Source organism: Solanum pennellii, chromosome 10 (genome assembly GCF_001406875.1).
Source record: "Solanum pennellii chromosome 10, SPENNV200".
Classification (NCBI taxonomy): Eukaryota; Viridiplantae; Streptophyta; class Magnoliopsida; order Solanales; family Solanaceae; genus Solanum; species Solanum pennellii.
In genome coordinates this window covers 59,012,835-59,030,540 of record NC_028646.1, presented here as the reverse complement: position 1 = coordinate 59,030,540, position 17,706 = coordinate 59,012,835, and the positions used below count along the sequence as shown (strand labels likewise).

General features: G+C 32.9%; 1 protein-coding gene, 1 long non-coding RNA gene and 1 pseudogene across 2 annotated transcripts; all 3 read left to right on the top strand.

The window, feature by feature from the left end:
• Positions 1–3,537: 3,537 nt before the first annotated feature.
• Positions 3,538–3,846, top strand: LOC107001415. The gene is made up of 2 exons (XR_003574731.1): positions 3,538–3,667; positions 3,754–3,846. It is a non-coding gene; the product is annotated as an uncharacterized LOC107001415 (long non-coding RNA).
• Positions 3,847–4,476: 630 nt separating this feature from the next.
• LOC114074275 lies at positions 4,477–4,990 on the top strand. The gene is made up of 2 exons (XM_027912134.1): positions 4,477–4,750; positions 4,820–4,990. The coding sequence occupies exons 1-2, from the start codon at positions 4,601–4,603 to the stop codon at positions 4,988–4,990; spliced, it is 321 nt and encodes a 106-aa protein (XP_027767935.1). The 5' UTR covers positions 4,477–4,600.
• Positions 4,991–5,052: 62 nt separating this feature from the next.
• LOC107002094 lies at positions 5,053–5,774 on the top strand (annotated as a pseudogene).
• The last annotated feature ends 11,932 nt before the right edge of the window (positions 5,775–17,706 follow it).

Here is a 17,706-nt window from a genome sequence, read left to right as displayed (position 1 = left end):
ACACGTGACACTTTATAATTGGTTTATGGCAGTGAAAACACTGTCTCACGCGCCTCATGTGCGTGGTAACAACTCAAATGAGGAAATGGATCGAAATGACTCATTTACAAAGATATTAAATAGTTTTGTGGGTGATAGGACACTTCCAAAGTTAAAGTGTCTTTATACATACGGGACAACTTTAGTAGTAACTTTATGACTTTTTTCTAAAAATATAATTATCTCTCAAAAGCCCTCTAACATCTTTTCCACTATAATTGTGGAAGATATTTTTGTAAATAAATATTTTTATACAATATATGTTATTTTTAATATTGCGAACCACATAATGCATAAGAAATAATATGTGTATGATTTTATTATTGCAATCAACATAATGTATAAGAAATAATCTGTGTATAACTATGCAAGCATAGCTAATACTTCCTTTATTCCTATTTATATGTCATTCTTACTAAAATTAGATGATCTTTAATATTCCCCCGTTCACTTTTAATTGTCATGATTTTCCTTTTTAGACTTAAATTAAATTATAAGAATTTTGATTAATATTTTACGATGTATTTTTTAATTATATTGATATGCTAAAAATTGTAATTTATAGATCTTTTCGTATATTTTTGAATATCTAATTTTTTAAAAAATATATTAAATTAATGTAATTTAATTTTATTTTGAAAATTAATCAAATTAACTTTCAAAAAAAATATGACCATTAAAAGTGGATGGAGGTATATTTGTCATTTCACAAAATCATGCAGAAATAACACTTATTCTTTGAGTATGCACAAATAGAGACTTAAACTTGTATAAAACTGAACAAATAGACACATATGTCCTATGTGGCATCCTACATGGCAATTTGTCCTACATGGTGTCTTATGTGTATTGTGTCACATAGGACTAGTGTGTCAACTTGTTTAACTTTATACAACTTTAAGTGTCTATTTGTGCGCATTCAAAGTTGGAGAATATAAATGTAAAATAAGGACAAATTAAAGGGCATATATATGTATTATGTCAAAATATAAAGTAGTCAACAACCTCATTAAATTAATATTTATATTTGTATATAATATAGAGAAAAGACATAAAGACACCATCGAAGTTGTCCCATATTTGCATAAAGACACCTAAACTTTTGAAGTGTCCTATCACCCCACTAAACAACTATATATATCGTTGTAAATTGGTCATTTTTACCCATTCCATCGTCTATGTAGTGCGTGTGTTGCTCACTCTCTAGGTAACCCGACCCAACCCTTTTTTTTAAAGAAAATTCGTGAACTCCTTCCTTTTCATTTCATTTCTCAACTTCTCCCTAAAATCAAACGAAATACACAGTGTTGCTGTTGACGATAGTGTTGTTGTTGACAATCTCGTTGTTGATCATTGTTGATCGTTGCTGATGTGTATTTGTGAAGATTCTTGGAGATTGAAGGTCTAACAGGTTAGGGTTCTAAAATCTTCATTTTTTTTCGATTATTCTGATTTTATGGATTATTATAGTGTAGAAGTGTTAGAATAGACCTCCTACAGTTGCCATTGTTAGGATATTTTTGAATGTGTTGGGTAATCGACTTAGTTAGTGTAGGGTATTGTGTTATTGACTTAGTGCGACTGTTAGTGATTAGGATTTTGTGATTGTGTTTTAGGTTAGGGTTAGATGTGATCCACTTAGTTCGAATCTTATTATTTGTCTCTTATACATTTGTAGACTTCAATTTGTACATTATCAACAGCTATTGTTAGTGTTTTTATTCTGTTAGTAGTGTTAGAGCTAAATGTTAGTGCTTTTTTCTACTTTTGTTAGTTAGTGTTTCTGATGTTGTTGTTTGTTAGTGATTAAGTTTGTTGTGTACAACTTGTTAGAGTTAGTTATTGAAATGTGTGTTTGAATTGTGTTTGTTGTTGTTACATGCTTTTTCAGGATGACTTTTACTCTGATAACTTTAAGATGGTATCATAAGGGGGGGGGGGGAATAGAATTTGGTCCACCACCTAAATATATTGGGGGCATGTGACAGAATTCCTAAATGTAGATGTTGATAGGATGTCTTATTTTGAGTTGAGGGACTACATAAAGGAACTAGGATATACAATAGATTGTGATTTTTTTTTCAAGTGGGATGGGTTATTGGTCCTTGTTGATAATGATAAGGTTATATTTGATCTTTTCAATATGATAAATGATGGGGATACAGTGGAGGTATATGTTTTTTATGGGGTTAGTGAAGCTAATCAGGCCCCACTTGAATTGGAGTTTGTCCCCCATGTGACTGAAAGTGGGGTAGGTGAGGAATCTTTTAATGAGACTTCTAACCCTAATAATCAGCCTCCTACTTCTACTTTTCCTTCCATCCCTACAACTGGTCCTTCTGAAACTTCCAGCACTCCATTTGAAGCTCAGTCTTCTACTGTGCCTCCACCATCTCCTTCTATTGTGCCTTCTCCTTCATCTGATTATCCTATAATAGATAATGATCCAACTGATGATGAAGTGGAAGATGAATCAGGATCTGAAGGAGATACTAGTGAAGATACTGAGGTTGACAGTGATGTTCATCAAGAGTATGTAGATATAAGGGAAACCAAGAGGCATTTCAAAAGGTCACAAAGGAGAAGTAGGGGAACTACTTCAGACCAGATTAATGTTAATGAGAAAGGTCTAGATATAGGGTATGATGAGACAAATAATGGTATTAGGGAAAGCTTAGTTGGTAAGCTAGGAGGTGATGAACCTTATTATCTAAGTGATGAAGTTCCTAGCTTTGAAATAGATGGTGAAGAGGATGATCAAGTAGTGCATAAACCTGTTAGGAGGAAGAAAACCCCAAATAAAGTTGTGTTTGATACAACTGCTGAAAAGATTGTTTGGAGGTTTTTGGAACTGTTGAAGAATTTAGAGTGGCAGTGACAAGATATACAATCCAAGAACATATTCAAATTGAAAAATATGTAAATGAGCCTGGCAGAGTTAGAGTGAGATGTTGTAAAGAGAGTTGTCCTTGGTTGTTGTGTGCAAGTAAGGATAGAACTAGTGGTGATTTCATTGTTAAAACATACAACCCTATCCATAAATGTTTGACATCAACTCATAACTACCTGTGCAACTCAAAGTTTTTGGCCACCAAATACAAAGAAAGAATAACTCAACAGCCAAACATCAGCATTGTCTTGTTACAGGACATTATTAGAAAGGAGTTGGATATTAATGTTGGTAGGACAACAGTGAGAAGAGCTAGGACTAGAGTGTTACAAGAGATCATGGGTGATCACATTGTGGAGTATGGTAGGATTTTGATTATAGAGATGAAATATTAATGAGTAATCCAGGTAGTACTTGTGTAGTGAAGGTTGGAGAAGATTCTGAAACTGGGCAGAAAATTTTTGAAGGATATTATGTTTGCTTCAATGCTTTAAAGAAATCATTTTTTGGAGGTGCTAGAAGGTTGATTGGTTTTGATGGGTGTTTTCTCAAAGATGTGTGTAAAGGCCAGTTGTTAGTGGCAGTTTGTAGAGATAGAAACAACCAAATGCTCCCTATTGCTTGGGCAGTTGTTGAGGTTGAGAATCAGTATCCTGGACATGGTTTCTTGAACTAGTGAAGAATGATCTTGAACTTGGAGAAGGGCATCAACTATCCATCATTAGTGATATGCAAAAGGTAATTACTAATATCCATCTTACTATTTTATTGTTGTTGAGTTTTGCACTTTAATTTATTCTTTTTCTGTTATGTTGGTTTGTTAGGGACTAGAAATTGTTGTGGATACTTTATTGCCACTTGTTGAACATAGAAAATGTGCAAGACATGTTCTTGCAAATTGGTCAAAAAATTGGAAAGGAGTTGAAAGAAGAAGAGTGTCTTGGAGGATTGCTAAATCCACAGCTGAGATGAAGGACAATATAGAGACAATGAGGAAATTAGGAAAAGAAGGTTTGGATAATCTTTTATGGTACAATTTGAATACATGGTGCAAGAAGTATTTTGAAGAATATAGCAAATGTGATGTTGTGGACAACAATATGGCAGAAAGATTTAATGCTTGGATAGTGTCTGCAAGGTATAAAACCATCATTACAATGCTTGAGGAGATAAGGGTGAAGATGATGAAAAGAATTGGTGATTTGAGAGAGTTCTCAAACACTTGGATCATTGATATATCTCCTATGTCTTTGAAGATTTTGCAAGAAAATATTCAAAAGTCTATGCAATGTAACTTGACTTGGAATGGAGAAAGAGGTTTTGAGATTAAACACCATGGATTTACACACACTGTGGACATTGTTAATAGGAGGTGTAGTTGCAGATCCTGGCAGCTCAGGGGAATTCCTTGTCCTCATGGTGTTGCTGCCCTTCATTACAAAAACTTGGAACCAATCCATTATGTGGCTAGCTGTTATAGCAAGGAAACCTACCTCAGCACATATGCCCATTTTATTCAGCCAATGAATAATATGAAAATGTGGCCAACCTCAAATAATCCAGTTGTAAAGCCACCAAAGATCAGAAAGTTGCCTGGAAGACCAGCTAAGGTAGAAGAAAGGAAGCAGATAAAGCAGAAAAACTGGAAAGTTGAGCAAAAGAGGTGCTGTAATGACTTGTAGCAAATGTGGCACACAAGGACACAATAAAAGAGGATGTCCTACAAGAAACCAAGCTGATCCAAGTCAATCAACTGAATCATGTTCTCAGGCAAGAAGTACTGGTCCAAATCAGTCATCTGAACCATCTTCTCATACACAGGTACTTTTATTTGTTACTCTCAATGTATGTTATATGTAGATGTATATGTATTGATATATTAATATACAGGCTACTGAAAGTGGTAGAGGAAAAGGCACAGGAAGAGCAACAAGAGGAAGAGCAACAAGAGGAAGAGCAAGTGGCAAAGGTGTTCTAGCTCAATCACATGGAAATGTTACAAACACAGAGGTAATATATCTAATTATTATATCATTGTCAGATAATATAGATATGCTTTAATATTTTGATTTCAAAGTACGGACTGTAAATGGTAGAGGTAGAGGTAGAGGTAGAGGTACAGGTAGAGGAGCAGGATCAGGGAGAGAAATGGCTCAAGAAAGAAATGTGAATGAAGGACTAAGTAGAGGAAGAGGAATAACTCAACATAGTCAAACTAGTTCTGAAGCAAACTACAGTGGAGGAGGCCTAGGAAGAGGGAAGAGACCAGTAGAACATGAGGACACTAGTGGAGGACAAACAAGACCTTTTAAAAGGCCAAGAATGGTAGGTGTTGCCATATACCAAGCTGAAGATGGATTTACAACTCTCAATGTATGTTTGCAACTATCAATGCAAGTTTACAATTGTCTTTGCAAACCTAATTGTCTAATATTTGAGTGTGTATTTATTTGACTAAGCAGCCTAGATTGCCAAGTAGAAGAGTCATCAATACTGGTACAAAAGTTACAAAGAGGGCTGAGGTTGTCACTGGTGATATTGGCTACACACCAGTACGTGGATTCAAATGGAAGGGGAAGACAACTATTACCAGTACCAACCTGGAAAGAATGAAAGCTTAAAAGGTTATCCAAACTAGGTCTGTAGCTGCTGCTAATGCTGCTTATAGCCAAGACCAAACAACTTCAAGTAGGAAAACTTCTGTGCCATGGAAGTAGGGCATTTTGATGTTGTCTTGTTCATTTTGACAAACAAAATTTAACTATGCATATATTTGTGTTGTTTTTTATTGGAAACAAACTCAGTTTTGGGTGTAACCAAACAAACTTGAATGGTTGGAATCAAACTCGATTATGAAGTTTTCTTTTTAGTCAGTTTTGTTATTGCCTTTTTAATTGTAATTGACATATTTGTGAAGTTTCTCAAATGGTTGCCACGATAATATAGATTAGAGAACCAAATACATTAACTAATTGTTCAAATCATAACAATTTCGACAACAAAGAACAACAATAACTTGAACATTCAACAAATTCTATCCTTCAAGTTACACACACCTACAACTAACAAGATCAAGACAATTAGCTTCTAGGTACACACACCTACAATTTCAAAAATTTGAAAGTAACTAAACATGTCTATGGCAATTTTGGTTGCACACACCTACAACTTCCGTCCTTCACATTCTTGGTTAGACTTAAACATAGAAAACACACAATAATGATCAAGACGATTAGCTTCAAGTTATAACATTTGCCCTTCTTTTTCTCCTTCATCATGACTTGGTTACTTTCAACACGACTTTCATAAGATGTCAATACTTCTTCCAACTCCTTAATTCTCTTTGCTAATCTCGGAATAACGTAGTTGGATCGTATATCAACTTCTTCTCGATCCCTCCATCTAAAAAAGTTGCATGCATCCTCCTAAAATACGCAAAACACAAATTAAAGAAAAATTTATAAACAAAATATCTCCATAAAAGAATTAGTAAACATACACGATAGCGTGGACAAGACCAAAATCTTCGAGCTGGGTTATGCTCCGACCATGAAGTTTGAATTGATAGTAAGTCACCATGTTTGCATCGCAGTTTCACTCGCAACATCGGATCATTCTCATCATTACAAATACGATTCAACATTGCATTTGACATTTTCAATCAAAAACTAATCACAAAATTGAGAAGAAATCCAACCATAAAAAACTTGAAATTAACGTTTCTATTGGAAATTAAAAGAGAAAAGACGAATTTCTACCTTATTTTCTTGAGGAAGATGATGAAGTCGTCAAAAAGAGAGCACCAATATTAATCTTGCCATGGAAACAAAATTTTAGGGCTACCAATGGCTATTTTTGAGTTTAAATTGGGGAAGATACAAAAATTGATTAAATAATTAATATTAAAGAAAAAAATGACATGTGGCTGTTTTAAACTGGTAAATAAAAATGAAAAATGGCCCATGACGCGCCTAACGTGCGTGTAAACAATCCAGATGAGTTAATGGGTAAAAATGGCCAATTTACAACGATATATAGTTGTTTACTGGGGTGATAGGACACTTCAAAAGTTTAGGTGTCTTTATGCAAATATGGGACAACTTCGATGGTGTCTTTATGTCTTTTCTCTATAATATAAAGAAGAAACATAGATAAAGTGATGTGACACTTCTCTTTGACCTTCATTCATATTTATCTTTTTTTCTCCTTTTTTTGAGATTTTCTCCTTAAATATTTTCTATTAAATAAAAAATTCAATTATATTTACAATCCTAATTATATCTAAGGCATAATACATAAATGTGTCCTTTAACTTGGTTTCAAATCATATTTATGCCCTTCAACTTTGTATGTGCACTAATAGACACTTAAACTTGTATAAAGTTGAACAAATAGACACATCTGTCCTACATGTCATCCTACATATCATTTTTTGTCCAACGTGGTGTCCTACGTGTATTATGTCATGTATGACTCATGTGTTTATTTATTTAAAAGTTGAATAGTTAAAGTGTCTGTTTGTGCATTATGAAAGTTGGAGGTCAAAGTTAAAATTTGAATCCAAGTTTAGGGTTTAATATGCACGATAATGTAATTCCTAATTTCAAAAAGATAGATTGATAACAAACTATCCAAAAAACGTGGCAAGTACGGATAGTAATTTGAATGTACTTTAGTAGTTCTTTTTCTTAGTACTAGTTTCTGGATACGCGTGACGCGCGTGTGATCATATGAATAAATAAAAAAATTGTGTAGACCGTTATAAAATTCTAAAGTTATATTATATGTTATAAAATATAAAATACAAATTATATGTTCTTAAAATTGATAAATATCTCATATGATGTTTTGATTCTAAGATTCAAAATCAAAAAAAAATATTTACGTATACCATTATTCATTTATTTATTCTTGCTTTACTTTTAAGATGTTTTGTACTGCATAGAGCAATTTATGTGGTAAACTTAACAATCATCATAAAATTATAGATATCTACTTTAACAAAAAAAATAAAATAGAAATCATGATGTACGAAGCCTATCACTCATTGTAACTTCTACGAGATATCTTCTTTCCGATAAAAATAAATGACAAGTATATCAATCTACACACATAATCTTATAAAGTAAAATAACTAGCTAAAGTACAACTACAATATTAAAATGAGAAAGTGAAACATTATGTGTTTCGTTAATGAAATATGTGTAAATTAGTAATATATATATAGATCTTTTACCGCAAAATTAATGGAAAGTAAATTAAATAATAAGTGACATGAGTATATTCTTCGACTGAAAAAACTAATGCTCCTCTGCACTAAGAAATTTCTTTGACGAATCCAACAACATCCAAAGCTGAAATTCTCGGACAAATCCAACAACATTCAGAGCGTATTTAATAGCCTTTAACTTTGACATTGATTGAGAGAAAACTGCTGAGAGAAATAATATATTCTTCTTTAGAGTCCATAAAATGGAGAGGGGGACTTTAGGGAAATGAATGTTATACTTGGATTTATATAATACTTTCACTTTAAATGATTAATTAGTCTTTTTAGCTTCTTTTCAAGTACTTATCATTGAAAATAACATATATTAACTATGGGATTCAATGTATTGAAATTTACAACTTTTAAGATTCTAACAATGTAAAGGTAATGTTAATATGTTTTGGTTAATGTGCAACTTAAATTTCTACCTAATTGCTCTCATAAATAACGTTTGTCTCTTCATTTCTATAACGTTTATATTATTTAATTTTCATAACTGTTCAAATATTCTCAATTTATTAATGGTAAAAAAAAGTTTATTGCTCAATATATTTTTAAAAATAAAATAATCAAGTAATATAAATATAACATTTTTATTTAGTATAGGGATAAAAAGGTAATTCAACTTCATATCTTGGAGCTTCCACTTATAATATAGGCATAATACATATATTGCACCCTAAACTTGGCTTCAATTTTTAACTTTGACCTCCAACTTTCATAATGTACAAACAAGCACTTTAACTATCCAACTTTTAAATAAATAAACACATGAGTCCTACATGACACAATACACGTAGGACACCACATAGGACAAAAAATGACATGTAGGATAAAATGTAGGACATGTGTGTCTATTTGTTCAACTTTATACAAGTTTAAGTGTCTATTTGTGCACATCCAAAATTGAAGGGCATAAATGTAATTTGAAGCCGATTTAAAGGGTACATTTATGTATTATGCCTATAATATAATATGATTCATGTTTACAAGTGGATATTTTTTTTGTGAGGAAAAGTAGTTTCTTCACGGCAGCTAAAAATCCCATTGGCCCTCCTTTTGAGTTTGGAGTTGGTAAAGTGGACTTAATTGATTGGATTTACCTTTTTGATCCTTGGAAGATTGGGTAATTAAATTTATTGTCACTTTTTTTTTTGTGATAAACTTAAATTATTATTTTTATGTTTAGTGTGTTTATTGTTTGATTTTGTAAGTGAAATTATTATTAATTTCATCTTATCTAAATTGTGAATTCATTTTTATGTGCTTTATGTATAAGAAAGAAGAACTAAAGTATACAAACATAGAGCATTGAATAGAGACTATAATACTTAATTATCATAAATAAATGTTTAAAGTGAATTCATTTAGCTTTGTATATATTGTGTTGGTTGATAAATAATTTTTATACAGCATGTTGATGTGATTATGTATTCTCTCCATAAATTTTGCAAGTATGTTCGTAACAATAATTCAAGAATTATTACAACTTATTCATTTTTCATCAATTGGGTTGTTCAAATTCATGATACTTGGAAGACGAATGACAAAGAGGAAAGAATGCTAAATACACATCATAATGTTGCTCGATATATAAAAGATGATAAAGATTTTTTGCTAACACCTCATGGGCGAAAATTGATTAGGTATGCATTCCAATCAACAGTAGTATGCACACAAAAGTTGTCATGACATTGGTTCAAAAACTATCAAATATGATGCCTTAATTTTTTATTTGCATTGATTACTATGGGAAATGGAAAGACATTGACTGAAATATTAATTCACATTATGCTAAAAAATCAATTGGTGATTCATTGTCCCACATCAAGCGTGAAAACATGCCACAACAAGTTGATGATTCAATGTATTAGTACTGTATTTATTTCTTAATTGCTTGAACTATATAATGTTTTATCTTGCCATATGGTTTTTATTTTTGGGTTTGTATATTTGTGATTTTGAGGAATATGTTCGTCGAGAATATCTCACTTTTTTGTTCAGTTTTGGTGCTTATAATATGTCCACTTATTTGACAAATATTTGTCCAACTTTTGTGTTTCATTGTGGTGTCAAATTATTTTTTATTGGTTAATTGCATTGTGTGGATTTGGTACATAATAAAATACTTTATCCTTTTTTATGCTCTCAACATATACAATCTTTCACATTTACAATTCAATGTGTGAGTTTGATGTATAATATCAATATTTTATTCATTACATATCACAATTTTTATAATCATTTGTCATTATTACATCAAATATTATACCAATTTAAAAAGTTATTTAAAGTCTTAATATTCCAGAACGATGTATAATACCAATATTTTGCTACTTCATACAACTATTTGTTAAGCAGATAGTTAAATGTATTGCAGTTAGTTAACAAAAGATAGTTAGTTAAAGTTAATAGATTATGAGTTAGTTAGAGGTGTCAATAATTCAGTTAGATAATTCATTATATATAGAGGATAAAGTAGCAGTTGTAAACACACTTTTAGCACCTGTAAATTTCTTCAAGCAATCAATATACAATTCTTTCATATGCACTGATCTTAACATGGTATCAGAGCAATAGGGATCTAGGGTTATCTTCGTGAAAATTGGAGGTAGATCGAGAGATTCACCATGGTGATTGAGGAAGAACTGACGGGAAGCACTATTGGTCGAGTTCAAGGAGATTTTGTCAATGGAAATTCTGTGGTAATTGACCACAATCATCCATTATATTTTAGTTCTTCTGATGTTCCTGGAGCTCTTTCTGTTGGAATTCAGCTAACAGGAATGAAGAACTACACCTTGTGGAGTCGAGCTATGGAGATTGCATTGCTTGGACGAAACAAAGTGGGATTTATTGATGGTTCTGTCTTGCGGACTGATTTTGATGGTGATTTGAAGAAGATCTGGGATCGTTATAATGTAATTATACTCTCTTGGTTAACCTGTAATGTGAGCACGGATCTACTCAGTGGATTTTTGTATTCCTCCAGTGCGAATCAGGTATGGCTTGATCTCAAGGAGCAATTTGATAAGGTAAATGGATCTAGACTATATCAACTACACAGAAACATTTTCACTCTCACACAAGGGACTCTACAAGTTTCTTCATATTACACGAGATTGAAAACCTATGGGATGAATACGATTCAATCTTACCTCCACCTAGTTGTGATTGTAACAAGGCAGAGGAATATGTTGCACAAATGTAATACCAGTGATTACTTCAATTTCTCATGGGGCTAAATGAAAGTTATTCACAGGCTAGAGGTCAGATCTTGATGATGAGTTGCCTTCCTAATGTGAATCAGGCTTATTCCTTGATTATACAAGATGAAAGTCAAAAAGGAATTGCTGGATCTATACATGAAAGGATGGAATCTTTAGCATTGTATACTGCTAGAAATTTTAGGTCACCACAGCCAAATACTGGGCAGGCTTTTTGTAGGAGGAACTTCCATTCATTATTCTGTGATTTTTGTAATATGAAGGAGCATACTCGAGCTGAATTCAATAAGCTGAAGAAATGTGATCACTGTAATGCTACTGGACATGTGAAGGCTGATTTTTTCCAACTCATTGGATATCCAGAAAATTTCAAAGGTAAAAAAAAGGTAAATGCAGTAACAAGAGATAGTGCTATGCAGAAACCAATGCCTTTTATGCAGGATCAAATGGCATGGAAGGCACACACAATTATGGGAGAGAAGTCAAATCCTGATATGTCTCTGATGGGAGATAAAATTACACATGATCAGTTGTTGCATATAAAGAACAAGTCTTCACCAGCACGGCTCAACCAGATACTAAAGTTCTGCAGGGGAACGATAACACTTTGAATACTCAGAAGAGTGCACACATGGCAGGTAAGATTTCATGCTTAAAATGGATCGTAGACACTGGTGCTACAGATCATATGATACATGATCATAATTAGTTACATTCTGAGAGTAAAGTGGGAAGTATAGGAAGAGTACAATTACCTACAGGGGATTCAACCATGGTTTCACATATGGGCAGTCTTCAACTTAATGATACTGATATGATCACAAATGTTTTATGCATACCATCATTTGAGTTTAATCTTTTGTCTATTAACAAATTGACAAAAGAATTAAACTGCTATGTTTGATTTTTTCCTACATATTGTGTGTTTCAGGATCTCTTGTCTGGGAAGGTCAAGGGGATTGGTGAAGTTGAGGATGGATTTTATGTGTTGAATTGTGACACCAAGTCACATCAAAACAAGATTAAGTCATTGTCTGCAGCTGGATCAGGAGAAATAAATCCAGAACTGTGGCACAAGAGATTAGGACATTTTCCTATAGGAGTACTTAGGAGAATAAAAGATTTCAATACATGTCGTAATTTTTCTATTGAATAGTGTATGGTTTGTCCACAAGCTAGACAAAATAGAGTTCCATTTCCTATGAGTCATACTACAGTAGATGATTTTTTCAATTTAGTTCACTTGGATGTATAGGGTCCATATAAGGTGACTACTCACAATGGAATGAATACTTTCTTACTTTAGTTGATGATAAATCTAGATGGACATGGACTTTTATGATTGCCTTGAAGTCTGATGTAATTGTTGTTTTGAGACAGTTCTTGATAATGATAAAGACACAGTTTGAGAAAGGTGTTAAAGTTTTTAGATCTGATAATGGAGGGGAATTTATTAATACCAATTGTCATGATTTATTTGTTCAACATGACATTATTCACCAAAGATCATGTTCCCATTCTCCTCAAAAAAATGGGGTTGTGGAGAGGAAACATATACACTTGCTAGAGGCTGCTCAGGCTATCAAATTTCAGGGACACTTGCCACATAGATTTTGGGGTGAATGTGTGGAAGCTGCAACATATATCATCAACAGAATACCATTGTCTGTATTAGGAAACATGTCACGATATGAGATCATGTACAACAAACAGCCCAATCTTTCCCATATCAGAGTAGTAGGGTGTTTGGCATTTGCTACAGACCTAAGGAGAGATGATAAGTTTGCTCCAAAAGCTAAAAAACAGTTTTTCTCGGATATGCTATCAATCAAAAAGGGTACATATTATTGGATATTGAGTCCAAAGTCATATTTGTTAGAGAGATGTCATTTTTCACAAGACTGAATTTCCTTGTCAGTTCCCAGGTCTAAATAAAGATGATGATCATGAGCTCTCTGTATTTTTTTTCCATGAAGGAGATTCTGAAACTAACACCCTGTGTTGTCTTTCGGAGTGCAGTGACTACTAATGTTACTGAGTGTACATGTCCTTCCTTGTGCACTAATGATGAACACAATGGTGAGAACACTACAGATGTTGGAGTTTTTTCAGAAGATCCAGTATTACCTTATGTACCCGTCATTATTCCTAAAAATAATTCTATACCACAAGTTGCCACCAAGAAGTCTACAAGGCCTGCTAAGCCTCCATTATGTAATATACTAATTATGTGTTGACACAAAAGAAAGCAGCAATTTCTTATTCCATATCTGATATACTTGACTATGATATCATATCACTTTTTTACAAGAGTTTTGTGACTAAGTTTTCTCAAGAGAGGGAATCAAATTCATATCAGGAAGCAATGCATTATCCTAGGTGGGTTGCAACTATGCAGAGTGAGATCAAAGCACTGGAAGATAATAATGCATGGGAAATTGTTAAGTTGCCACCAGATAAAAAGGCAATAGGATACAACAGGGTATATAAAATCAAATACAAGGCTGATGGTGAGGTTGATAGGTTCAAGGCCAGGTTGGTAGCCAAGGGTTACAATCAGAAAGAAGGCCTGGATTATCAGGAAAAATTCTCTCCTGTTGTGAAAATGGGCACTGTCAGGGCAGTCATAGCTTTAGCTGCTACACAAAACTGGTCAATACAACAAATGGATGTATTCAATGCTTTTCTTCAAGGTGACTTATATGAAGAAGTGTACATGACTTTGCCTCTAGGATTTGTCCATAAAGCTGAGCACGGGATGTGTAACTCATCAAGTCCCTTTATGGACTCAAACAAGCTAATAGGCAGTGGAACATCAAATTGACTACAACTCTAATTAATTCTGATTTTCAACAGAGTCATTATGACTACTTCCTATTCACAAAGCACCAGGGAAAGAGCTTAGTGATAGTACTGATCTATGTTGATGATCTATTAATTACAGGTAATGATCACACCTTAATATTGCAGACAAAGGGAATTCTTAAGGACAATTTCAAGATCAAAGAGTTAGGTGATTTAAGGTACTTCCTAGGGATTGAATTTGCAAGGAATGACACTGGAATCCTTATGCATCAAAGGAAGTATTGTCTTGAACTGATCTCAGACATGGGGTTATCTAGCTCAAGGCCTGTTGGAGCTCCTTTTGAGATAAATCACAAACTCACAACTGCAGAGTTTGATCTACAATTTCCCTCTGAAAAAATGGAAATGACAAGCTGCTAGATGATCCCGGAGTGTATCAAAAACTAGTAGGAAGATTGTTTTACTTAACAATGACACGACCAGACATTGCATTTGCAGTCCTGTTGCTAAGTCAATTTATGCACAGTCCAAAAACATCTCACATGGAAGCAGCAATGAGAGTTGTTAGATATGTAAAACATTCACCAGGTCTAGGTATACTCATGTCATCAAATGCTACTAATCAGTTGACTTCATATTGTGATGCAAACTGGGCTGCATGCCCAAACAATCGCAGATCTATCACATGATACACAATTACTTATGGGGATTCTTTGATCTCATGGAAGTCGAAAAAATAGAACACCATTTCACGAAGTTCAGCTAAGTCTGAATATAGAAGTATGGCCTCAACAATTGTAGAAATTGTATGGCTGGTTGGACTTTTTGAGGAATTGGGCATATCACTGAAGCAACTTGTGTCAATTTATTGTGACAGCAAATTTGTTGTACAGATTGCTGCAAATCTAGTCTTTCACGAGCGTACTAAGCATATAGATTTTGATTGCCACTTCATTAGAGAAAAAATTCAACTAGGCATGGTTCAACCTGTATACTTGCAAACAAGTGAACAACCTGCAGATTTGTTCACCAAAGGACTTACTCATGTGCAGCATGGATACCTGCTTACCAAGCTAGGAATGAAGAATGTATCTTACACACCTAGCTTGAGGGAGGATGTTAAACAAATAGTTAAATGTATTGCTGTTAGTTAACAGAAGATAGTTAGTTAAAGTTAACAGATTATGAGTTAGTTAGAGGTGTCAGTAATTCAGTTAGATAATTCATTATATATAGAGGATAAAGTAGCAATTGTAAACACACTTTTAACACCTGTAAATTTCTTCAAGCAATCAATATACAATTCTTTCATATGCACTGATCTTAACACTATTATTATGAACATGTGAACTAATTACACTTCTATTAACAATAGTATATGTACGAGAAACATTTTTCCTACTTCATACTACCATTATTATGAACATGTGAACTAATAACACTACCATTACATTAATTGTGCATATGCACGATAAATTTTCAAATATCAATGATATGATCATTAAATGATCAAAAATATCAATAAACCACTCAAAAACAATTAAAGTTAGATAAAAGTGTAATTAATATTCTTAAAAAAATTTCAGAACTTTGCCAGAAAACAAAAAAAAATTGAAAATAATACATCGATGTTAATTTTGATAAACAAAATTGAGGTAATACAATATATCAACTGAGGTTGGTGTAGAATACCAACATTTTAGCCAATTCATACCACTATTATTGTGAGCATGCCAACCTGTTACACTAGTATTACACCAATTATGTATATGTGTTTATCACACCACTATCAAGTAATTACGATTTCTATTTTCAAATGAATGAAGATTACATCACAATGTTGTATTTCATCGTTTGTCAAATTTTTCTTTTTAAGTTCTTTTACGTAATCATATATATTAGTCTTTATAGTTCAATTTTATCTACATATATATGTGAATATAAAGGTTAGCATGTATGACAAACATTCAAATACCAGTAATATGACAGTTGATTGATCAATAATATCAAAAAATCAATCAACAATAATCAAAGTTGTATAAGTGCAATTAACATTCTTAAAAAGATTTTTAAAAGTCTGTCATAAAACAACATAAAAATAATTGAAAATAATACATCATTATTAATTCTGATAAGCAAAATTGAGGCAAGTCTTTTTATTGTATCATGAGGTACCACAATTACTACAAGTGACTCCACTCGTCTTGAATTTTTCTTCATTGAATTCCTTCTTACGGTCGTTACTTGGTAGTCTGCCTGGTTTTTTTCTTGAAATTGGTGGTATTATTATCACTTTCAAAATATGTGTTGGAATATCCCAATGCATTCACAAGGCAATGATTCTATTGAAATTGCATGAGTATCTTGGAAATTCTTATTACTAACAATAATCTTCGCGGTCTTGTTTCTGTATCTAAAAGCTGCAACTGTATGACTACACAACATCTCATCATGTTGAAATCTTTCACAACTACGCATGATAGTATTTAGACATACTGTAAATCTGTTGGCATCATCTGTAATTGTATGAAGATATTTTGTTGATACACGTACCTTTATTGGAAACAAATCAAATTAACAATAAAAATCGATATATTATAAAATGAATTTCTAATACTTACAAACATACGATGCGAAAAATTTTTGTTGTCCTCCAACATTTCATTATACTTATTGGTTAAGGCTGTTGTATTTTTTCAACCTTCATTGTGTTTCTCGTTCGAAGCTTCTACGCACAAATTGTTATTCTTACAATAACCTGTATTTATAAGGTTAATAAACAGAAACAGAAATAAGATGAAGCAGAAAAAATATAAAATACAAGAATTAATCCGAGTCCACAGAAACTACTGTGTGTCCTTAAGAAATTTAATCCCCTCACTGTACCCAAGGTTATGGATTAATTTCTCCCAAGATAAAACGGATTAAACCTGTTAAAGAAATAGTGGTACCTCAAACTTCTTTAACTTCAACGAACTTAAGAACAGCAACAAGTCACACAGACTCAGTTGATCGGCAATTTGATTTTATTTGAGAGAAAAATAAATGCAGAGAAAGAAAAATTTTCAGTGTTTGAAAAATCAAAAATTGACTTCCTTTTATAGCCATTTTCAGCAAGAAACGTGTCTGTTCAGAGAAATCTGTTCAGACCCGTTTATTCCAGAAAGTTATGTCTTTTGGAAAAAATAACAACTTTTCGAAAAAATGTGTCTGTTAGGAAAATAACTACTTTTTTGGAAAGTAACGACTTTTCGGAAAAGTAACGACTTTTCGGAATGTTACCGTTACCCGCAAATTTATAAGAGATAATATTAACAGGATTTATTTGATTTAACAAAAATTGATTAAATAAATTTTGTCCAAAAAATTAATCAATAATCACATCATTTGCCAAATCCAAATCCAAATCCAAAGCCAAAGCCGAGCGAGCGACGACGACGACGGCGCGAGGGGGCATCTTCTTCTTAGCTCTTTAA

What these genes read in the sequence shown, in the direction of transcription:
- LOC114074275 (XM_027912134.1), top strand. Translation starts at nt 4,601, where the DNA reads ATGACTTGTAGCAAATGTGGCACACAAGGACACAATAAAAGAGGATGT. An exon ending in AACCATCTTCTCATACACAG is followed by an intron (nt 4,751 to 4,819) that starts GTACTTTTATTT and finishes ATTAATATACAG; the next exon opens with GCTACTGAAAGTGGTAGAGG.